Source organism: Melopsittacus undulatus, chromosome 1, assembly GCF_012275295.1.
Source record: "Melopsittacus undulatus isolate bMelUnd1 chromosome 1, bMelUnd1.mat.Z, whole genome shotgun sequence".
In the NCBI taxonomy this organism is placed as follows: Eukaryota; Metazoa; Chordata; class Aves; order Psittaciformes; family Psittaculidae; genus Melopsittacus; species Melopsittacus undulatus.
The window spans coordinates 103,023,981-103,048,542 of NC_047527.1; the positions used below are offsets into that span (position 1 = coordinate 103,023,981).

Here is a 24,562-nt window from a genome sequence, read left to right on the forward strand (position 1 = left end):
TGGTGTCAATGTTGAATGTATCTACTAAAATCTGCCAGTATTTTTCCTTCAACATTCATCCACAGGAAGGTAGCACAGTTTTTTAATACAAATAGCCAAAATCCTAATAAAAGTTGGGGTACAGAAGAGGAGCAAGTTTTTGCTTCTAATGCAGCTCAAAGAAGGTTGAAAACAAAAACTGGACTAAGAGTCTTTTTTTTTCATCTGTGAAATAAGGAATTCCCCAAAGTAATAATCCAAAACAGATTCATTGGTGGCCTGTGACAGATTTTGGCATTTGGTGCAGAGTTTCATCAGTATAATTATAAGTATTACTTCTTGATCTGTAAATGAGTCACTGTGATGTATCAGAGAGGAATAAAATCTGATAATAATGCTAGTGCTCTTTCGTAGGTATATATATATAAGGGAATATGAAACTATCTCCCATTAACCTGCATGGGTGTGAGATGACTTAGAAATATAGAGGAAGAATAATGCTAATAAATAAGTTCAATCAACCTGTCCCTTGGAAACCATCCTTACACCTTTTGTTCTAATTATATTTCCAAGTCAGAGGTGCTTCTGTAAAAATATTGCTGAAATATCGACTCCATTATATGAACTACTGGCAAAATGAAATATTTTTAATAGGATCCACCATATATATGTATATATGTACATATATATATTTTATTTGTAAAGATGATACTAGTGGAATGTTTGTTGAGGCTTGCTTGTAGTCTGGGGGTTGAAGAAGTGGAAAGCTTTCAAAATAAAAACTGCAGCCCTGTTAACACAGTAGGCATCAGTAGGGAAAATACTGCTATTTTTTGTACTACATTTGTCCTTGTTTAGTTGTGTAAGCAGGGTTTTGTCAGTGGTTAAGTTCTTGCTAATAGCTGGGTAGTTATTAAAACTCTAGAAGACACTAAGTCAAATTTAATTGGACAAGAGTGTGCAAAGGTAGGAACAACTAATGTGTCTCCTTTTATTAATGTCACTGTGCAAGTTGTCTGGATGTCATTGAAAGGGTAATGACAACAGAATTCATCCTAGCATGTGTTCGGGGAAAGTTTTAATGTTAAAATTGACCAGGTGGTACAAATTGAATACATTATCCATTACTCCTAAACATCTTAACTCTTTTGTTAAAAAAAAAATAAAAAATAATCAGTTAAAAATATTACCTTTCCCCACAAAAAGCCTCAGTGAGCAGTTAATTTTAACAGTTGCCTCTAGAAATAGCTTGTTCAAAGGGATACGTGAAACAATCAGCTAACTATGACAGCCTTAACCTTCTTAGGAGGTGTATGATATTTAAAAGATACTGGAATTTATCTTTTCCATGTACAGTGCATATTCATATCTGTATTTCTCCAACTGACATGTACATGGCAACATGGTCTCTGGCTTCCCAAGGAAGTATGCTGAAGAACATGTTTGGAAAATAAAATGTAGTACACAGGATTAGATAACAATCTCCTGCTTTTATGGGTCTTACTGTAGAATAAGAAGTTCCTGCAGTGAAAGGGATCCTGCCTTTGGTCTCCTGCTGCCATCCCATGCTTCCTCCTATTCCCAAAAGCCAGCTTGGCTGAATCTTACTCTGTTACACTTCTCTAAATCCAATAAAAGTTCCAGCCCATATTTGCTGAGGAGAATCTCTCTAAATATATCATTGCAAACAGTGCAGGGGAAAGGAGAATCAGAACTTTTTTCTTCATACTTCGTAATACATTTCTGCAATTTACCTCTCTCTTGTTCTATTTCACTCTCTTTAGATTTCATGTGTTACTTTTTATTCTTTCTGTTTTGCTTGCATCATGCCTAGCCAGTCTTACTGAAATTAGTTCTTATTGAACATGATCCAAATATGCCCTTCCTTTATTTTTCTTCTACCTAAAATTTATTTTCTTTCCTTTTGGCCAGCTCTGGCCTTGATTATAGTAATTCCCTCTTTGATATTAACACATATCTCTGCTGTAGTCTTCCTAGTCTCATGCTTTGAGCAGATCTCAACATTGCTTTGGCTTTCTGCCTTTCGTGATATCTTCTGCAAGATCCATCCAATTGTGTGTTTTGACTTGGGGATTGGACTAGATGACCACCAGATGACCCTTCCAAGGCTAACGATTCTGTGATTTCACTCTTCCCAATGCACAAAAAAATTCCAAGTCTCTGCTCTGAAACCATTTGACTTTTTTGCAATTATTTCAGTGCAAAAGGAGTTGTATTTTTTGACCAAGCCAATATTTTGTACAGCAGCTCTGATTTCAGTGGGTAAGAGACATATTTTCTCATGAAGATAGTATGTGCTAACTGATATTAGAATTTGGATTGAAGTATGCTTACATTTTCAATGCTGAATTTCCCAGGAGATGAAAAGAGGTGCTTTCATTTGGTTTTGGGAATGGATGTTTTTCAAGAAGTTATGCTCTCAGTTCATCCCCTTTTGTCACTGTTTGCTGCCTTCTCCCTACTATCAGTTCCATTCTCTTTCTGGTCCCTGTCATGTATACTCATTTGCTGCAACCACACAACTAAAAGCATCCTCGTGCCCCTTGTGCTACAATCTCTATTGGATGGGTATCTCTTCCAGGAGGATTTCCATGCCCCTTCTCCTCTTCTGTCATTCTCTTAACTTCCACTTTTAGATGTCATGCCATTTCTGGGAGGTTCAGCAAGTGCCAAATGCCTGCTGAAGTCTTTCTGCTTGAAAACACAGGCAGGTGGCTACATCTATAAACTGGTTAGGGCATGAACTCAAACATGATGAGTGTCCCTCCTCTGTCTTGGTTAGCACATTCCCTGGCCACCCTGTCCCAGCTGGTGCCTGGGTGTTCTGGGGACAGCAGCCACAAGCAATCCTGCCCTGGGAGAAGACTGGGGAAGGGAGGTCAGCTGCTTACCCTCAGGGATGAAGAACAGGCCTTGGCTTGTCTTTGTTTACTACTGCAGATGCAAGTTTCAGTTCACAAAATGGACTAGCTGCCTAGGTCTCAGTTCCTTTCTTCTCTCTAGGAGACTGGCAGTCTGATGTCCATAAGAATGCTCTGATGGACAGCCTACACCACTGACTTTCTCCTTTACTTTCCCAATTTTATGTCCGTCTTACATTAAAGGAGATTTTGAGCAACCCCAGTTGCTGGGATTTCAAACAGGCATGCAGCATACAATGAATAAATAAAACAATTTTCAAATTTCTGCATCAGCAAAATATCTTTTTATTTCCTGATATAAGGAAGTAGTCAAAGATGACATCATCATGACAGAATAGAAAAGTTTGCTTTCATTGTGAAGTTGAGAACATGCTTGATTTGAAAGATGCTGGTAGCCAGTCCTACACAAAGTGCTTATGTGTTTAGTAATTCTCTTCAGCACACAGTGCCAGCTTTACCCTGTAGACATACACTGTGTGAAGAAAGGAAGGACATCCACGTCCTTCCCTTCCTTGCAAAAAAACAGGAATAACTCCCTGAGTATTTAGGAAGCACTAAGAAACCACTGCTGGTAAACCCTCACACCCTATTTCTTTATGCTTTTGAGTTAAGGGTCTTCTCCAGTGGAGGTATGTGAAAGCTGCAAGCCCAGTCATGTGCTGTAAAGGCAGGAAATTTCATACCATGCAAAATTACTAGTAGAAATCTACTTTGTAGCTTTCCTGAAATAAGCCTTCCTGGCTAGCAGACAGCTCTGTCGCTCTGTTCTGCCCTCCCAGCAATCTGCATTTGCAAAACATAAAAAATCAGAACCTCCTTACACCTCTCAAATTCATTAAATAGGTATCCTTCTCGCATTTCATTTAGTAAGAAAGTGTGATTTTGTAATGGAACCCAAATTACATCAAACCTGGGAAATTGCTTAGAAAGTAACATTTTAATGGAAATGCTTTTCCTTTTCCACGTTTTAAAAAAAGAAAAGGCACAAAGCTGATATTAATTATTTATTGACTCTTGGATTTAATTTTCTAGTCTCTGGGCCTACCCTCATATTGATTTTGCTTTGCTGTAATATATTGGCTGCAGGGAAGTCATTATTTACTGTGCCCATTATCACTAGGGTATTTTTTTCTTCATTATTACGTTTCTAGGTTGTTTTTTTTTTTTTTGTCCTTTTAGTTCTCTGTGGCTTATCTTTCCTGAGATGTTTTCTGCCATGTGTGAATGGGAATTACCTCTTTTTCTCCAGTCCTGACTGCCCAAGGGACGTGATGGCCTGTAGATGACTGAGTGCAAAACAGCGCAATCTTTGGACACGGCTAGGTGTTCCCCTCTCAGGGGAGGTGTGGGATCTGAATTTTTAAGGGACGACTTCAAGGATCTCATTCTGCCTTGCGTGGGCAGTGTCCCGCATATGAGCCCAGCCATGCACGGTTAGGTCTGGTGTGGCATCTGGGTAAAAAATACAGAGCTTAAGCTTCCAAAATTAAGGTTTTTTTTCTCATGTCTAGTCGCTGTATAGTAATTGGTAGAGCAGCTGATGAGGTGGTGTTAGCATATGAGTAGCGAAAATATTCCAGGGATAATACAGGTGTTTCTTACGTCACTGCTTTCAGGGAGCAACAATAGCAAAGACTCACAAGTGTGTACAGTCAGTCCAGTCCTGCTCTGTAATTGTCTTGACATGCTCATCGCCATGACAGCTAAACACTTTTGTTGACTTAGCACAAAGGTAATTGTTTCTTGGTTTGTAATCAATAAACTTTCCATAGTTTCCCTAATGCTTCTGGGGAATGTCAAGCCTTTAATACAGCTGTCTTGCTGCCTAACACCTAAACGCAGCTGTCTTTCTGGGAGAGGTTTGCAACTGGACTTGTCTGACAGCACGTTTTTTCTGTCTAGACAGTGGTTCAAGAAGTCCATGGCAGCTCTCATGGAGCTCTTACTATGCTGGTGAATTAGTGTTGTTTTGATATCTGATTAAAAACCTGCGGGAACATGTTTGTTTTTGTGCTGTGGCTTTAGGAGTGGAAAGAATTTATTTGCCTCCACTCACCATCCCACCCTCCTTTCTCATATAGTACATGGAGAATAAGATTTTCAGATCAGGAAGCCCTTGGTTTTCAGACAAAGTTATAGCCACTTTTGTATTTGCATATGCAATGATTATTCCTACCATATTGCTTGCATTTTTTAGTTTCCTGTGGAGGACATCCGCTCTTGTTACCACATAAAGTAGCTTAAGGATCTTGGATGGGAGATAGGCTGAATTTGGTGCATTGTTTTTATTGCATTTTCTTATATTTAAACAGACAAACCAATTATTTCATCAAATAGATTTACACAGAGTTGATAAGAAAAAGATCCTGTTGCAACAAACTGGTACTATAGTGCCCTACAAACCTCTCATCCACAACTGTTAACCTGCCTTGTAGGATCAAACACAGTCCACTTGGGAAGTTCTGTGGCTGCAAGGCATAAAATCTATATCCCCATTTCAGTGTGTTTTCCTAGCTGATCTTGGGCAAGAAACACCAAGGAGATCAGTTCTGATCCGACCTGTATTTTCTCCCACCTGCCCATGGCAACAAGGACCTCATTAAATACTTGGGGTAACATATTTGACAGCATTTTGACAGCAAGAAACTAAGATACCACGAGAATGGGATTATGAGATTGATTACAGGATAAAGAGAAACTGGGCTGGGAAGATATAAGCTTCTTATCCAAGCACAAATAGCTGAAATAATAAAAAAGATAATATAGAAAATAACTGATCACATAAATTGCTTTTTGCAGGAGTACTCTCTGTTAGTAAACTTTGCCCTGGGATGAAAATGTACAAAGGATTGGAAAATACACTTCCAATGAAAGGAATAATCCTTTAGTAGCAAAGAGATGGGCTAGATGACCTATTACTACAGGTCTCTCTCTTAATCTCACACTTCCTTGAAGCAGTGAAATTTCCTTTATGAGCAGTTTTTCTTTGCAGCTTTATGTATTTTGCTACTTTACACAAAATAAAATGCTTGGCACATGTTGTATTAGGCTTCCTAGAAGTCCTCAAGGTCTCCAAAGAGAAAACTGTACTTTTCACATCTGTGCTAGCCAAGTAGCAGTGGAGATGTCCTCCACCATCAGAAAACAAACAGAAAGGAAGAAAATCAGTTTCTTCCACTGGTCAGAGTGCCTGAAGAGCTTCATGCTGGTCTGTGTCTAACAGGCACTTCCAGAGAAGTGAGTTTGAAAAGGTTGAGATATATGGGTCCTGGTTTATCCACAAAAAAAATAAGTATTAAATGAGTAGTTAACGATCCTGGCAGGCACCTCATGGTGCTGGGCTTTCTGGCCTTTTCTATGCAGCTGAGTGACAGCAGTGATGGGGCTGAAACAACTGGAGCTCTATTCTAACTTGGTGAAGGCTAACTGGTTATAAAGGTTGGCCACCTATGTCCGGAGCATGGAGAGTGAGACTGACACCAAGAACAGTTTTCTGGACACCAGGCTGTGTTTGACAAGTTGTAGATGATCGTTTTAGTTGTATGGTTTAGTTTTAGGTAGTCCTCTGAGGAGCAGTGGCTTGGACTTGATGATCCTTATGGGTTCCTTCCAACATGAGATATTCTGTGATTCCATGTTAGTTATTTGGCTTGCATTGGTCAGTGCCTTAACTTTAATCTAGCTGTGAAACACCAAACTCAAACTAGCTCAGGCTTCAAAAGGCACCATCAGAGATGGTTTAGTTCTTCAGCATCTCCTGGGATGCCGGACTATCTCCATTGTCTACAGACATCATAGGAAAATTCCTCCAGTTTAAGCACCACAGAGAGGTACCTGACATTAGGTTGGATTAATCTGTCATTTGTGCCTTATAATGGCACAACCAGTCACTTCTTTGGAAAGACATGAAAAGTGAGAAAGCCTATGAAAGTGTACTACATTGTCATTAGGGTAAATGCCTAACTAAAATCATTGTGCTGCAGGAGTTGGGGTTCCTCTGAGTGCATCTGTCATTTGATACCTAACGTCAAAGACCAAAAAAATTACCTGCTCTCAACAGTCTGGCTGCTCAATGTCACTGGAAAGGAGATTTCTCTTTAGGAGGATCTGTGTGGATATACAAATATGCCATTGCTTTTAAAAACTGAATTAGTCTTTAGTTTTCTTTTACTTATATTGAAAGAATTGTATTAGCAACCAGGAGGACTGGATATTATTAGTAACCTTTTAAGGGAAATGCAGTGTGTCATGGTTTGAGCATATATTTTTCTGGAAAATACAGTGTATTGTGAAATGGGGGGAATAAGTAAACGTAATGTACTTACACATCAATTCACTGTATTGGAACACCCAGCAATGCAACTCTTAGGTTACCTGCTCATAAAGGAGGGAGGGAGTGATATTTGAAATTTATTTTTGGCTAAAAGCATGAAGCGCAAATAGCTCTCTGTGTAAAATGTCAGCTGCATTTCTGGGAAGCAAACAACACTACCTTAATAATCCATGGTAAATAACAACACTAAGAATGTTACCACCTCTTATATACAACTGCAGGTGTATCTGGATAAACTTATGTAACTGTAGTTTGACATCTAAAATAAATACAGAAAAGAAAACGAGGCATTTCAAACAAGGTATTATGTGAACAGCAGAATTAATGAAGCATTGGGTGAAATTCAGCTTCAGATGACAAAATTTGGGTGCCTACGTGAAGGTGTTCATGTATGGAAAAGCTGTCTGAGCTACCACTAGAGTCTGCAGAGATCTAGGTCTTGACCCAGTTTTGTCTAGCACCACTGAGGATGCTGTAAGTTATCCATCCTGGCCTCCATCTAAACACATATCATCGAATCATGGAATTGTTTGGTTTGTAAGAGACCTTCAAAGTTCATCTAGTTCCAACCCCCTGCCATGGGCAGGGACACTTTCCACTAGACCAGGTTGCTCCAAACCCCATCCAACCTGGCCTTGAACACTTCCAGGGACGGGGCAGCCACAGCTTCTCTGGGCAACCTTGCCAGGGCCTCCCCACCCTCACAGTAAAGAACTTCTTCCTAATATTCTGACAAAATCTCCCATAGCAGTGTGTCCTATTGGCCAGTTGCCCCAGGATGACTTGGGCATGCTAGGGTCAGTAGGCACTAGATGACTACATATGGGCAGATGCATGCAACCCTAACATGGTCACCTGTATTTGGTCAGGCTTCGTTGCCTACACAACAAATTTCTTCTGACTGAAATGGATGCCCCATTAGATTCTTAAGGTTTGATGTCTGAGTCTGGAGGCAGCTGACATCCTTAAAGAGTAATTCAGTTCCCGAAATGCTGCCAGTCTGTTGTCTGCTAAAGCACCCTGTCATGCCCTAAAGCTGGAGTTTTAGGAGGACACACATCTCCTGTGGGTCTGCTACAGATGTCTGATAACCTTAAACAGTGGACACCTGTGTTGATGTAACAGAACTGAACAGATAAAGTTCAGATGATTTTTTTATTCTGTATTTCTTTATCCCATCGCTTCCTCCAGCCCCTTCCCATGTCCTTAGGGATGCCACTGGGAAGAACACATATGCTGTGGTTTGTTCCAGACTCTGTTGGCACTGGTGATCTGGGCAGCGTCTTTTCTGTATACATGTGCTTATTTTCAGGATACTTGTAGCAACGTGGTTATCTCAAACATAGCTGAAAATGGCTAAAGTGATTCTGCCAGTGACTCCTTCACTAATGGCCTCCCACCTGCTTGACAGTATATCCAGTACTCTGGTTTTCAGCTACCTATCAGACAGCATCACTTGCAATACCTCCAAGTGGGATATGGAATGAAATATTGACTCATACCAGACTTCTGCAGTGATTAAGAGGAGACCCACACAAGCTGTCAGTGACACTCCAGTATGATGGACCAGCTAAGAAACAATTAGCTTTAGTCTCACTTTACTTTAGAGCAGGGCAGTGCTCAGTGCAGCAATAGACTATTCAGTAGTTCATAATAGACATGGGCATCTGCTCTGCTACCAACCGCTTTCATTTATAATCGCAGTAATTGCAGAGAGTACTTTACAAAAGAATACTGACAGGACACTTTAAATGCAGTGTCACCAGAGTGATTAAGACCAGATTTTCAAAATTCCAGCTCATATATTCTGAATATTTTAAATAAGAGGGAGCAGTGTGTAGGATGATAGCAAAAGCTGATGGCTGTTTGATAAGGCCCAGTTAAGTAATTTTTATACTGTTTATTTTGGTCTATCAGATTTTATGGATTTAAAATACTATCAGAAGGACAAAAGACAGTGGACTTGCAAGTGTTTCTAGTAGTATTAAGAGATCACAGAGAAAATATCTTTGGAATGTCCATTTTATTGCTGGAATGGCAGAAGTACTATTGCACTGATCTCTCCCTTGCAGTGCCACAGAGCTGGCATCCACCCACCTTGTACAGGCAGCAGATGAGTTGATACCAGGCAATATGGTCCTAGCATATTTGGGGTGAATATATTTTAGCTGATACTGGTTTGAGTCACCTTTACCCCATTCCTGTCATCCCAGGCATCTATGTCCAGTTAGAGCTTTTTGCCCTTGTCAATCCAGATAAAAGATGTAATTCATTCCTTCTCAGACCACGAGCAGATGTAATGTCCTCTACACAGCAACTGGTGATCAGTCTGCAAGATGTATTACTGGAAATAGCCTTCTAGAAGAAGCTAGGTTTATTTATTGGGTATAATTGGTAGGGAGTCAGGGAGGAAAGAAGGTAAAAAGAGATTTAAATCATCAAATATGTCACCCAAATGTATAGTTTTGTCTAATCTTATTGTGCACTACCAGCAAATGTAAATAGTTCTGAAGTTACAGGAACAAGACCACCACTTAAAAGACTATCTACACTATGTAGCTTCCAATTAAAATCTTATCCTATATTCTGTTTCTGAGCTTTATCTTGTCTGTGTTTTGGGGTGCTGGAGGAGGGAAAGGAATGTCAGAATTGTTATTATCCATGCTATACCTCTGCACATGAAATTAATGTGTTTGGAAATGTCTGCAGACCTCCTTTTCTTACTGAAACCACCTATAATTATACATTGTTCCACAAACGTTGATGCTATTACAGTGGCACAGATGAGATGAGACTTAGACAGTCCTGCTTCCAAGAACAAGCATTAAACCTTCACATTTAAGGGTCATTGATTTCCATTTAACTTTATTTGTTTCAGGTGCTCAACCTGTTTCTTGCCTTGCTGCTAAGCTCTTTCAGTGCTGACAACCTCTCGGCACCAGATGAGGATGGGGAGATGAACAACCTGCAGCTTGCTTTTGCTCGGATCAACAGGGGTCTTCAGTATGTGAAACACACAACATGGGATTTTTGCTGCAATGTCCTCCGGCACCCCAAGACAACAGCTGAAAAGAAAGCAATGATGATGCTTGCTGCCCAGAATACAGGTGCCCTTAACAATTGTGTCAACAGTCACACAACTGCTGAGCTTGGCAAAGACATGGAGAATCACAAAGAGAACCACGCTGAGGATGGAATGAATAAAAATGGGGAGAAACATCTAGGAATTACAGATGATGATTTTATGACCAATCCTGACCTGTCCATTTGTGTTCCTATTGCTCTGGGAGAGTCGGATATTGAGGAGGAAGACGAGGAGCAGAGCACCTTTACGGAAATGGAGCAGGTAGGCAACTAAAATGTTTCCTAATTGCAGTTTATTAAGATGGCCTTGTTCCGACCCTTGATCTGGATCCATGGCTTGTGATGCAAATGTCCTATGGCTTAATCCTGCCTTTGATATCTTGTTAACTTCAGAAGAAGTTACAGATGCATATCCAAGAGCAAAATCCAGTCTCCAACAAGAGACAATCCCTTTCTTTCTATTCTTTGTGCTTGTTTAGATTAGTTCTTCTAACCAAAGCAATTAAACCCTTTCTAACACAGGAGACTGCTTTTTTTTTTTTTTGTCTGTTTCAGCTAAATCATGGGAATGTTACAGAACAAATTTTAGGTCCAAGACTACAACATGGAATTTTCTTAGTATGCAAAACTGGGTAATGGCTTGGCTTGATTTGTGCAGCAAGAATCGAGGGCCAGGTAGTTCTCTTAAAAGTTCGGAGTCTGAAGTTGATATGACGTGGTATATATTCACACAGGAAAAATAGTTATTTGCTTGTTCATTGGTGCAACATAGCAGATTTTTGTTTTCCCTAGAGCACCCAGTAGTAAAGGCTGAAAAAATCTGTGTGACTCAAAGTGCTGGTGTAAAATTGAGAAGAAAAACCTTCAAGGGAACACTTCACTTTCTCTTTTTCTCCCTCTCTTGCCTTTCTACCAGATTTATCTCTTGGCTCCACACACCATATTTAGTTAATATTTTCCCGACCCTTCAGCCTTGATCCAGCATCTTCTGATGTTGACTGAGACCTGTAGTGTCAGCATGTGCTGGATCAAAGGTCCTATTTCAGATCCAACTGTCATGAGGGATCCCTGATCTCCTGGATGAGGGGAAGAAAGATCTGAAGCAAAATGTCTTTAGAGAAGGGCTGTCCTAAAAACACCCTGAGGAAGGACTCTGTGTCAGGAGGCAGGCACAAATTAGCTGCTGAAAATTGATTTCTGCTGCTCCATGGCAGAAATATTTTCAGTGTTAGTACATCTGCTCATCACCAAATCTTACACACTGATCAGGGGGGCTGAATGGAAAGGGTTTGGAAAAATTTATCATAAAGCCCCACTATCCCAGTAGACATTTAGGTAACAAAAAAAGAAGTCTGACATTTCTGATAAACACTTTTAGGGACTTTTGTGTATTATTTTTAAAGAATGCTTTTATTGAAATGACTTGTGGATCATTGTGGGTGGCATGGATAATAGCTACTTTTTCCTTTGAAGTCCTTCTCTATTCCCAGCGCTGTATTAGTTAAACCTACAAGCAAAGTACACTTGAAAAGTGAAATATTAATATAGTAGATAGTTTTTTTAGTATCAACCAATCTGCAAATACTGACTAGTATAGAAGTGTTTAATAGTGTATAAATATGTTTCATTCTGGAGCTTTGAGTTAGTTTGTTAGTTTTGGGGTGTTTGTTTCTTATTGGCCTTTAAAGATATTCACATATTTCTGCTGCAGCTGACAGAGTCACAATCTTTAAAACTCTCAGTTTTTTTTTCTTTCGAAGTGCAAAGTAAAGGTTTGTTGAAACTTTGAATGTAATTGTCCGTGAGAACTGAAAGTGTGTGTATATGCACATATGTATGTTGCATCACTGTGTTCTACCTTCCTCAAGATAAATAGCAGTGTTTACAGTTCCAACCTAAACTGTAGCATAGAGCATGGAGGGTTTGGGATTTTTGTATCTTACTGTAGCTTAAAAGTATAGAAATGCGTATTTCTGTTTGCTGCACAATGTGTCCATGTAGGTACTGGTACACAGAACAGATAGCCATCCATTTTATGCTGTACAGCAATTAAATACAGAATTAGACCTTCAGTGAGATCTATTAGAGTCATGAGGGAAAGCACCGATGTAGAGAAATAGACATTTTAGTGAAACGGAACATTATAAATGAAAGTTAATTTGAAAATATTAAGAAAACTTCCAATTGTTTCAGTAGTATAGAATCATTATCACATGTAATATAAACATTGAGGATTTAGAGAGAAACAAACTAGGAGGAAATAAAACCCAGTAGGAGAAGCAAACCGAAATACTCATCTGACACTGTATCTTTTAATAAAATTTTCAATAAACATTAATGTTGTCACATTACAACAAGATATATGGATTGCAGTGAAATATGCAGTTTACTGCTAGTGTGTGCATTAAACAGAAGGCATAGAGTTGAGAAATGTATTAATTAGCTTTGTCACCAGTGTTTTTCAGTGTTTGACAAGCAGCTGCTGCAGGTCACTGCTGTTCTCCTGTGCATAGTCCTGATCAATGGTTTTCAGCCTTTGTCTTCAGGGCAGAGGGTTTATTGGTGAAATGGTACAAACAAGAAGCAAGTGCGGATATCCAGCAAAAAATTTTGTTAGATTTAAAGAGAGGAAAATGTATGCATGCAAGGGGGTTCCAACTCAAAGACTTGAAATACACTTGGCATCATAAACAAACAAAACCAGGAAGAAAACAGCAGAAATTATATTTGTGTGATGAGCTTTGCATTTGCTTTCCTGCAAAAACCTAGTAGAGTTGTACAGCTGTAAACATCTCCATAAGGAGCAGAACCATGAGAAGACAGATCCCAAACAATTCAAAGATCTGTCATTTTTAATGGTGCCCATTCCAAAGACATGTGGTCTTCAGACACATGAAAAAACCCTCTCTTGATCAACATGTAGGTTACTGCAAAAGAAATTATTGCACCTGGAGGTCAGTATGAAATCCCTGTTCCATGGATATACAGCTGTGGGCATTACAGCATAACAGCTTTTGTGTCAAGGCCAGCCCTGTGGGACTCCGGGGAATAAAATCCCCCACTTACTCCCAGAAATTTTAATTCTGCAAGCCCCAACTCCGTGGGGTTCCTTTTGTCCTTCCCTCCAGGATGGCCATGATAACCATGACAGAGCTCACTAAGAAAGAACAACATGAACCAGGGCAAAATTTACATGATTGCACTGAAAGGGCACAATTACAGCGAAATATCTTTTTGTGTGGAGGGCATCATACAGAAACGAAGCAAGAACTACCAAGGGTATGCTAAACATTCAAATCTATTCTAACTTTCCCCTAATTATAATCCATATTTTTACATATTTAAATATTTTAGTATGTACAAAGAGGATATATATGTATATTTACTTCTCAGGAGAAGACAACATGCCCTGCTTCCTTTCAGAGTTGCTGGCTGATCTGGAATTTAGCAACCCTTTAGCAATGTTGCCAGAATGTGCCTTCCTCCTCTTGCATGTAGATTTTGGTGTGATAGCATGGAAGAGGAGGTGAAGAGAGATGCGTAAAAAAGTATATATATGTATGTATGCCCCTCATGTTCATGGCTAGGTAAACATACACAATCCTTACATGTCTTTTACACTTCCTCTGTGAATTGAAAATCCTGGACCATATCCTGTTCACTGTGTACTCCCATAAGTCTGGACTCATCCATCATAACAGAGAGGCTAAAGGGAGGCTGGTCTCAGGCAGAACCATAAAGTTGTTGATCCCAATGGGATATTTTAGGGTGGTGATCAGCTCAGCTTTCAGTTCCTGTACCAATACTGAGCTCTGCCCGGAAAGGCATAAAACTGCTCTAAAGAAAGCCCTTGTGGGTATGAGAAATAGGCTCCACAATGTGAGACACAGCAGTTTGAAATTTCAGATGATGAGAAACCCTTCTGTGACTACACATTTTCCTCTGAGTAATAGAAATGCCTAAGTTTAAATTTCAGCTGCCATTTCTATTATCAGAGCTTACACTGGCAGCAGCCGTCTTCCTGAAAGCTACCAATTTGTGGTACTGTCATTGAGAGGGTTTCAAAGGAGTGAGCCCACCTGATAGCTTCTAAATCTCCTTTGATTGCCGAGATGCAAGTGAGATGCTCTGCCAGCTCGGAGAGCCAGGAGACACATGCCTGTATCCCACACATATGGTGAAAAGATCAAAAAGAAAAGCTGAACAATAAGTCAGCACAGGTGCAAGAAGCTGGCAGAAGAGGAGTGAGTCTGAGAAAAGACTGCCTTGAACTGAGTTCATTTGACATTACTGTGTGATGACACTTGACATTACTGTATGATACGTGTAGTGGTGGAACATTTTAGCTTCTGTCTTTATCTAACCCATCTGCTTGCCCTGCTCATAGTGTTGGGGAAGTCTCTCCCTGTCAGTCCACAAGATTTCTTCAGAATTTGATGGTATGTTTAACCTCATAATGAGAACAAGAATAACTGTCTTCCATTTTTGCCCTAGCTTCAAGATGTGCAATTTAAATATGGGCTGTCCTAGAAGGAAAACAGCTCTCAAAAGCTCAACAGCAAGGGTCTTTTTAGTTCCTGTTTTGGCTCCTTAGATGATTAAAATGTGGAATTTATTTTACTGAACCTCTGTAAAGTGCCTTGTAGTTGCTTCTAAAGACCATCTTTGTATGTGTGACATCAACTTTCAGTCTCTTGAAGGAGTAAGGACCAGATTGTGGGGACAGTAATGTGATGGGACAATTCAGTGTGCACAGTCCAGTCCACCAAACACAGTGGATTTTACCAGAACTTACCTGCAATTTAGCTACATTTCAGACATCAGAGGGGTTTGTACTATTTGCATTAGATATCTAAGTCCAAAATTTAAATCTTAAAAATAGCCATTTTAGTATTCCTTAATCTTCAGGGTGCCCACACCTGTAACCCAGAATGGTGTGCACCTTTATCACAGTGACATCATGTCATGGTTCAGAGGAATCCTGGGATTAATAGTCTAAAAGGAGGTTCCAGATGAGTACTGCTGGGTGTCCTGGATCAGTCCCCAAAGTATGGTGTTGAACTCTGTTTTGTTTTGATTGCCCACAACCTCAATGATGTCCAGGTCTTTTTGCATGCTATCTGGATCCTTTTCTGCATTGATGAGTTCCTTCAGTTAGTAAATTTTATTAGTACAATCTAAGAAAATGGCTCTACCATTTCCTTGTTGTTTGAGTCAGCCCGACAGGGTTTTTAATGCCTTCTCCCCTTTCTTTAATTGAATTACTACATGTGCTGCCTTACTTAAACTACTGCCCTCAATTTGATCTGTCTATAGCATGCCACTGAGAAGAAAAACCATGCTGTGGTGGGTAGTGGCTTTTGACCACATATCACATTTGCCCCCTCTGCAATGGGAAAGTCAGGCAAGGATGCTTTCCGCAGAGATAACACCTTTGTATTTTCACATGCAGCGCAGTGCCGAGCCAGCAGCACTTGCCTGCTTGTCTTTAGAAAATGCCATTATTGATTTGTTCCAACGGAGTGGCTAATTGGGTCATATGGAAAGTGCTGGCTGCTTGCTGCCAGGATGGAGTGCTTTGCAGCTTCTTACCCCTTCCTCAACACCAGGCACGCACACTGTGGGATTGCTGCCTTTCCACGCACAACAACCAGGTCCCAGTTCCTACCATAGCCAATTTGTGCCATCCTGAGACTGCAAAGCAGCCTGAGGCTCACCCCTGGCTGTGGAAATCCTTCAATAGCAGCGAGTTGCTGCTGTGCTTGGTAGAACTCACCTTTCCCTGACCTGGCAGGGAATATTGCCTGCGGGAAGGGGATAGTGTCTTTCATTGCCTCTCGGGGTTTTCTACCTGCACAGCTGCACTTTTCAGTGTGATTTTCCTAGACCCTTCCAAGGTAAAGTAAGACCCCTGCTGTGATTTTCAAGAAGTCTGGATCTGCACACAGGACCCGAGGGATGTATATTGCCTTGATTTTGCACACAGAATATGTATTCATTGCTCCAGAGCACACCTTGCTTTCTCAATCATGCTCATATTTTTTTCTCGATTGGCAGTTCTCCCCTCTTTGGCTCTACTGTCTCCCAGGAAAAACAGGTTTCCAGACTTTAGATGAATAATTTTCTCTGTACATGTCAATGGTAGGGCTGACTGCCACCACAGTCTCTATTCAATGGAAGTTTCTATATTGCCCTGAACCAGATCAACTTCCCAAACTTTTATTCTCTTCTTCCCTGTATTTATTTCAGAATTACTGACTCATTTTATTTCATTTGACAAGGTGAAACTGTTTCTGATGGCTTTTTTTGCATGTTTCTACCAGTAAGAGTTTCATAATTTTGAGGTCAGAAAGCACGATTAGGATCATCATGGTTGACCTTTCTCATAACACTGAGTCAAAGACATCAAGCGCTAATTTCTGTACAGAGTTTGTAAGTTTATTTTAGCTATGATACATCATTTGTAGGATGAAAAAAAGGAATGATATGTCTCAGGTAACAGAGAGTTCACCATCTGCATCTGGACACACATCTGTTTCCTTCATCTATAGTGGAAATTTTACTGTACAATTTCTGTGCATTACAGACCTGCTCCTAAACCTGAAGTGACTCTGTAAAAGTCAATAGAATTATTCCAGGTTGACATAAGTGTAGCTGAAATTATTGAAAATTGCCATAAAAGTGCCAGTGCATAAAGGTTTTGATATAAAATTGTTTGTGGCAATGTCTTACTCTCCTAATAATTCTAACACCTATAAATCAGGGGTGCCATGAAGTCATGTGTTTATTTGACAGGGTACGTTAATTCAGCCTTTTACTGCAGGAAATATACTTTATTGTCAGGAACCAGAATACCCTTTCAAAGAGTCTTTTATATTTATAAATATAAAAATTTTATATTTAAATATATAAATTTGTATTTTGTCTGGTTTTAGTTCCAGTCTGTGGGACATGTTCGCTTTTAGAGCAAATGGATGAAATACCTTTGAATTCTGTTAATGACTCTCCAGTTCTTACTGGCAGGACAGTGAGCCCACGTGTATACGTGCATGCAGCATACAATAAATCTTACAGCATTCTTCTTGTCAGCTTTATTTAGGCCAATATTTTTTCTGATCATTGAGTAAGATAGCAGAGTTTTTTCATTATTATTACACACATAGTTTGCCTGGATTTTTCCCTTTTTAAGCTGTATGTTTTGTTTTGCATTTCTTGAAAACTGCATAGAACTCAATTATTTGCTGGTTATTTTTAGCAATATAATAAGAACATTTCTGTATTAATTGTCTTTGGAAGAATAGCAACAAGGCCATTAGAAAAAGAACTGTAAATCACAGCAATAGACTTAAAGCACCTATGTCCTCATCTCAGATTCTACATACAGAAAGACATTTGCATTTATTTTGCTTCAGTATGCTGGGGCAGAAGAAGGCTCTGTGTCAGATCTCTGCTGACGTGATTAGAGCAGTCACACTGAGAACAAAGGTTTTAGGATGCTTATTCAGTATGTGGCGGCAGGGAAATATATTTGTCCACAGCATAATGCCTAAGGTGCAGGAAACACAGGAGATGATGGAGGAGAGAAAGTAGCGGGGGGGAACCTGGCATTGAAAGAGCCGATATCAAGCGTAGCGGGCTTGACAACATGCATTTGGACAAGTGCCCAGACCGTGGACTACACGTCAGTCACAGCTTACTGGATGCCATTTCCCAGTATCCATATCCCTCCCTGGAGCAAAATGCAGCCCAGAAATGAGCATTTCTCGCTGTTTCTCCCTTTGGTAAAGAAAATGCCGACATTTAACATTTTGGATGAAATGAACAGCAGCTGGTTCCCCCATAGTGCCTGTGCCAAGTGAGACACTGCGTATGTGTATTGGAGGCTTGAAATTACTCCCATTAATTGCAGTCCAAAATATGGTCCAAAACTTGAAATAATGGTTATTTTGTTGCTATTGCTTGTAATAATGTGACACTTCCTTAATGATCAAAATATTACTGCCTTATTTGGAGGAAAGGTTCTGGGTTATTTCAGGCACTCTCACTTCACTTTGAGGCAAACTTCCAAAATGTAAACTTCCATAAGAGGAAACCATTAAATTGAGTTCTTCATATTATGCTGTGGAGAGATCCCAATTACCAAAAGAAACATAAAGTAGATTGTGATTAAACTTCAAAATGCAATTTAGCAGAAGGTATTAGCTTGAACTCTGAACAATGAACACTTATGAAACGCTTTCACTGCCTATTTAAGCTTATTGAATTGATAACAGGCTAAATTAACTTTGGCAGTCCATCTTTTTGCCAAGTTGTCCCACTTAGACTAATTTTAAGAGTCAACCCTTAGAATAATGAATCTATCTTTTATTATGGGCAGTGTGTTGCCCAATGTGGGAAAAGATATTAGGCCAGCAAGACAGAAGCCATTAGAAATAATGTGCCTTGTCCCTCTGGGGCCAGAGTTCAAACACTTAAAATGCTCTGGATTAATCCAAGAAGGAGCACTGCTAAACTGCTGTTTCCCTCCTTGAGGGATGATGTTTGGCAAAGCATCCAGTGCTTGTTCAGAGACCAGAAGTTAGTGTCTGTAATGGTGTTTGTCTGGTAACATTTTAGTTCACCTTTATTCAAGATGATTGGAAACACCAGGGTCAAGCTGGTTCAGGGGGAGCTTTTGCTGTTGACAGCCTCTGCTGAGCAGCTGTGGTTGCTGGCTTGTCTTAGCCTTAACCATTCTGAATTGTAAGGGCCAAATTCTGGTGGTTTTATCCAGTTGAGCACTCACAAGTGCATTATTTTTTAGAACAGCTACTGCAGTTTTCTTCCAAATACCCTGTGGCTTTCAGGGGGAAAATTGTATTTCTTATGTCCCCCAGGAGGACAAATTCTGTGTTCAGCTACATAGATGTAACTTCAAACTTTGGTGACCTTAAATCTGACAGATGACAGACCAGTTGAAAACTCCCTTGGGTCCTGTCGACATGCAAGTTGGGAGCATAATTTCACCTGACCAGGAGCTGGGCTACAGGCTTACGCTGTTTCTGAACTCAAAGACTTGTATTTAGCTTCTTTTGCCTATGTTGTTCTTCTGCATGTATGTGTTAGTGGTTTGGGTTTTAATAAACAGGGTCCCTATAAAGACTGGGTTATCAAGAGAAACAAAAAAAAGCTCCAGATGGATTCACAGAGCAAATATGGTCAGCACCTTCTAATTCTGATGTTTTAGTGCTCCCCTTGCACCAGGTTGTTTCTGGCTTTTGGATAGATGAATGGCAGGAGAAAAGACTGGAAGGGGTAGATAAGGGCTTCAAAACTGAACAATAATCACTCCACTAGGTTAGCCTGATGTCTGGTTGTTTCTGCTGAAGTGCCAAGTGGCATACAGTGGAGAGTGGGGATGACCAATCCTGAATAATCAGGTTTAGACTTTAGACTTTCCTGTTTTCATAACCTCTCTGAGGAATGTGCAGGTCTTAAATTATGTTCATGTGTTGCAGCTTTAGGGTGGGACTTCAGACAATTTACATCATTATTGCAAACGCTGTAGTCTGCCAACAAAATTCACTTGTAAAGAAACATAGCATAGCACGAGTCCTCTCTGTGTCTTTGCTGTAATCCTAGCACTGCGTTGTGGTATTGCTCCAGGTTTTCCTCTGATTTCTCGTTAAACTAAGTAGTGGCAACTCTGCTTTACAGAAGCAATTCTTCAAAGTGGATTAGAGAGATTCTTAAATGTGCACACTTAAAATTGACAGCTGCACACCAGCCCTGTTTTATCCTAGCAGAGTAAGTGAGATTAATCTTCCCCTTCTCATATTGAGGAAGCAAGGGAGTTTTCCTGATACGTTTGGTGATCTTTCTTCTCATGCTAAACGTGCAGAAAGATAAATCCACTGATTTTATTGGTGCTACAAGGATTTACATTTATTTGTGAAAGAGGAGAACCAAGATCATAAATGAACTGTTTTGGTAATAAGAACACAGGATTTATTACTTTGATTCGTGGTTATTTATTTCTCTCCCATTTTAGCTCAGATTTGTCAAGGCTTTTCAAAAAGGCTGAATTCAGCATATCTGAGAGTTGTCAACCCGACAGCTCTGCAGACTGTAGTCTCCTGTTTACTTTACACACAAAACAGGATCCACCAAGGCACTAATGCAAGCTCGCCGTATTTCAGCAGCTTTACAATCTGCTTGCTTCTCCACTTGTGTGGAGGTAGGATATAAACAGTTCAGTTTTCATGATCATTTGCTTCTTGGCTTCTTTGCAGAGGAAGGGTGCCAGTTACTAGACTCAAACTGTTGCTGAGAAAGGATGCCAATTGCTACCAGGCAGAGTAATTTTATGAAATCCATAGCTGTCTGCAAGGAGGAACACAAACATCAACAATTACTTTACAGAGTAAACAGCCCTTGTAACTATGTGTGACACTCTGCTGAACTGGATTTACTATACATAAAAAGCTTCTCAGACTCCTATTATAGTATCTGAAATCTGGCTTTAGGAAGCTTTTAAGGTTCAAATATTTTGTCACCTATTGAACTGCATTTCTTGAGGAGGCTCCGTTTCATAGCATCAGTCAGTTACGGATGGCTAAAGCAAAGATATTTCTTTTGCCGGCATCCTTGGCTGCTGCTGCTGCTGCTTCCTCTGACAGGCAGTATCCCGTGGTAAAGCATGGTCCCACCTGTGTAGCCAAGTGTGTGCAGACTTGTATGGGGGGAGATCAGGACAAGCCTCCACCATTATGAGTCCACACCTGGAGATATCCTGACAAACTTATTCCTGGAAAGTGGCTACAGATCCTGAACATCCCTGAAATCCCATTTATTGTCTCAAAACTGGTGTTCAGAAAGACAGAGGGATGCCTGAGTCTGGTGAGGAGTATTAGAGAAGATATGTAGGACTGAAGCTTCTCATTGCACTGGGAAGTCAACTTCAACTACATTGGCTGAGTAAAGGGCAGATTGCTTTTGCACTTTCTCACTAGATGGGTGAGACAGTGGGGATACTCTGCACACCTCATGAAATAACTTAAATTAACTTTTTCCTGCCATATCTTTCATTCTTCCTTGTTGGCTCTGCAGTGACAGTTGCAAGAGAGAGAGCTCCAGACCCAGTTCCCAAATCTTGCTTCCCCACCTGCTTGGGACAGGAAGCTTTCTGCTATCAAAGGCTTTGCACATCTTCTTTCCCACAACAGTCATGGGCAGGGAATTAGGAAACAAATGTTACAAGCCAGGGTCATGATCTAGGGACTGAGTGAAGCATCAGAAGAACCCATTTGAACTGATCACCATCTGAAAGGCAAGTCCTAAGATCCTTTCTAAATTTGTTTGCACAGGATGGAAAAAATTATATTTCCATTGGGAAGGAATAAAGTGAATCCATGCTGATGACAGGTATTTGTCTTGTTTTGCCAACAGCAAGTCCTCTTTCCAAAGGAGAGACATTTGCACTAATCCCCATTTGAGCCTGAAACAATTAGCCGATCTGTGCTTTTCAGAGGCAGAACGCAGTGTGGAGCCTTTGTATTTATTTGTGTCAGCAAACAAGTATGTGGGTCTGTGCACAAACACACTTGAGATGTCACCCAGATTATGCTCTATTTTCAATCTGGTTGCTGTTTTTTGGTGCTATAACTGGCTTGCAGCATGCAAGAGTACAACATTGCGTCCATCCTCCTCCATGTGCTAATTATCAGTATGGTATTAGCAGATCACCTCTTTTTAGGGCCCAGGGCAAAGTAGAGTTGTGCAAACTTTTGGTTTATGCTGTAAAGGAGCTGAGGTCTGTACTAGGCTCCCAACCCTCTGTTTGTATGCACAAAGTTTTTGTACTGCTGAATGGTTTTACTTTATAAATTATGAAAACAGCTGAATCAATAAATATTAACATAATGTGTATTGCCTTGGCAACATGGCACTTGATACAAAAATTAAAAACAAATTATATAAACCACCCACGGTGGGGAGCTTTACAGGAGGTAAACCTGCTGCCATTGCTGCCAGAAGAATAAATCATCTGGAATCAGAACAAAGGCAAACAGAACAAAGTTAAACAACATAAACCAAAGGCACCTTTCCCCAGACATATCTATGCTGATCTTCTGGTGCTGTGTGCTGAAAATGAAACTATCGCAGCCCATGAGAGTGGCTTACCAGGGCTGACATCAATTGCTTGCAAAAACTCATTCAATTCCCTGAGAGTCCTTTTGGGATCAGTCTCTACAGCCAACTTCTTTTGAAAAGTCTGTTTCTCTTAGACATTTTCTTCCCACCTTACAAATTCGCAGGACAAGTCTGAAAACACATGGTAATGAACCAAATAATTGTCTTGAGCTCATGCTCATTTTGTCCCCATTGGATGATTTGCCAGGATATAGTTCTTCAGTTTTACTAAACGTTAACTCATCACATACTTGGTGTGATTTCTGGGAAGCACCTGGGCCCATATTTCCTGGAGCTTAGTCTCTAGGAGGAAAATGTTGCTAAGTCTTGGTACCACACAGAGAGAGTAGTGGATAGAGAGCTGGTGTAAATTTGGCATTTGACTCTAGCTTAGTGCAATACTTTGCATAACAACTTGAATATTTGTCAGATCAACTGAGTTACAGTCTGTTCTCATACACTGCACAGTTTCTAATGAATTTGAGTGCACAGCCTTTCTGCATAAATGAACTTGAAACGTCACCTCAGTTTGCATTGCACTTTTAACATGAAACAATTGTTTCTGTTGGTTTAGTGCTATAACCAATACCATGCCATTAAGATTACTTGCTACTAAGTTGTATGCACATTGCATTAAAATAAAAAGACTTTTTATGGCTGAGTGCCTTGTGCATACTCTGCCTTCCATGTTAGCTTCTTCCCTGAATACTACACTATTTCCAAAGATGCGCCTGAAAGAGTGTTACTTTTTTGACAGGGACAGAACTGTAGCTCAGTGATTCTGAAGCATCCTGTAGCCTGAGAAGATCAGTGCTAAACTGTGCCTAGAAATTGTATGCAGCACTTTCTTATGCAGAGGGCTGGGGCTTGGACATGCATAATTCTATTTATTAAAGTTAGAATATATTTTAGACCACGTGCCCTATGAAGCAGGAAACGAGTAATTTGATTTTAAATTAATTTGCTAGAAACACAGAACAACATTTGAAAGGGCTGGTACAAACCTGACAGTCCAAAAGTATTTATACAGAGAGCAATTTGCTTAACCAACTGCTTCCTTTGTGTCATCTGTTCTTGCAGATAGTTATATTTGGAATAAAGTGTTTTTCTGCTCGTGGTACCTCTTGAGGGACTTCCTGTGGTGATGTGGCTTTAGAACTGAGGCAGGTAGGCTGTGGCTCCCTGGGGAAGGGAAACTCATTTAATACATGAATAATGTTGAATGTCAGTCAAGCCAAGGTAAAAAAAAAAAGTGGACAAGTGAAAGATAAGTAGGTTTAAATAATTACTGTTGAAATGCTGTTATGCTTGTAATTTTTTTCTCAGCATGGAAGTCCTTCTGTAAGCAATTCAGTGCAACCCTTTGAAACCGGCTAGAGCTTTATTAATATTTCAGTAGCAGCGTTAGTAACGGCACGAAGGAGGGTAGTGCTGTGATGAGCTATGGTGTTTTCAGAGAAATCCCTGTCTTAGGTGAATCAATAAAACCACATTGATTTGCACCAGCAGAGAACTTCGACCTCCCAATGTAGACACCAACCCAGCTAACATGCTCTCCTCTGCCATTAGTCCTGGGAACACTTCTAGAGAGCTCAGCGGCAATAATCATCACCCCAGGAAGAAGTGGCTGGATTTAATGGCACCACTCATACTCGCAAGCACTGGGTCTACTCAGATGCGTTTGCAGAAAAAAAATTATTGCTCTGATCCCAGAGTCCATTCCTTTCAACCTGTGCTTAAGTCCCATTGACATCAGTGGGTACAAAGCAGTGTTTTGCTGAATAGGAGGCACATACATTTACCTGCTTACTTGCAGGTTTTTCACATCTGCTTTTAGATACCTTCTGTCTCTTTCAGTGAACTTTGCATTTTCCTCCCCTTCAATATGTATCTTGTCTCCTCTGGGTGCAGTTGTTCTTCCCACACTGTTTCAAGCAGACACCTAGCACTGCATAGGATATTATGCTTGTGCCTTTCTCCAGTTGTAACACTCAGTATCGCTGCCTGATTGCATGACTTCAGACTACACCTATCAGTTATTTGACTGAACTGC

The 24,562-nt window shown here is 40.2% G+C and overlaps 1 protein-coding gene across 2 annotated transcripts in view; it reads left to right on the forward strand.

Moving 5' to 3' along the window:
* LOC101874699 (sodium channel protein type 5 subunit alpha-like) overlaps nt 1-24,562 on the forward strand; it is a 168,495-nt gene that overhangs the window by 88,353 nt on the left and 55,580 nt on the right. The window contains exons 16-17 of one of the 2 annotated variants that reach the window (XM_005150025.3): nt 10,133-10,600; nt 16,427-16,435. In XM_005150025.3, the coding sequence (XP_005150082.2) occupies nt 10,133-10,600; nt 16,427-16,435 (477 nt within the window). The remainder of the gene's footprint in view (nt 1-10,132; nt 10,601-16,426; nt 16,436-24,562) is intronic. The other variant, XM_031049886.2, reaches the window with a different exon arrangement.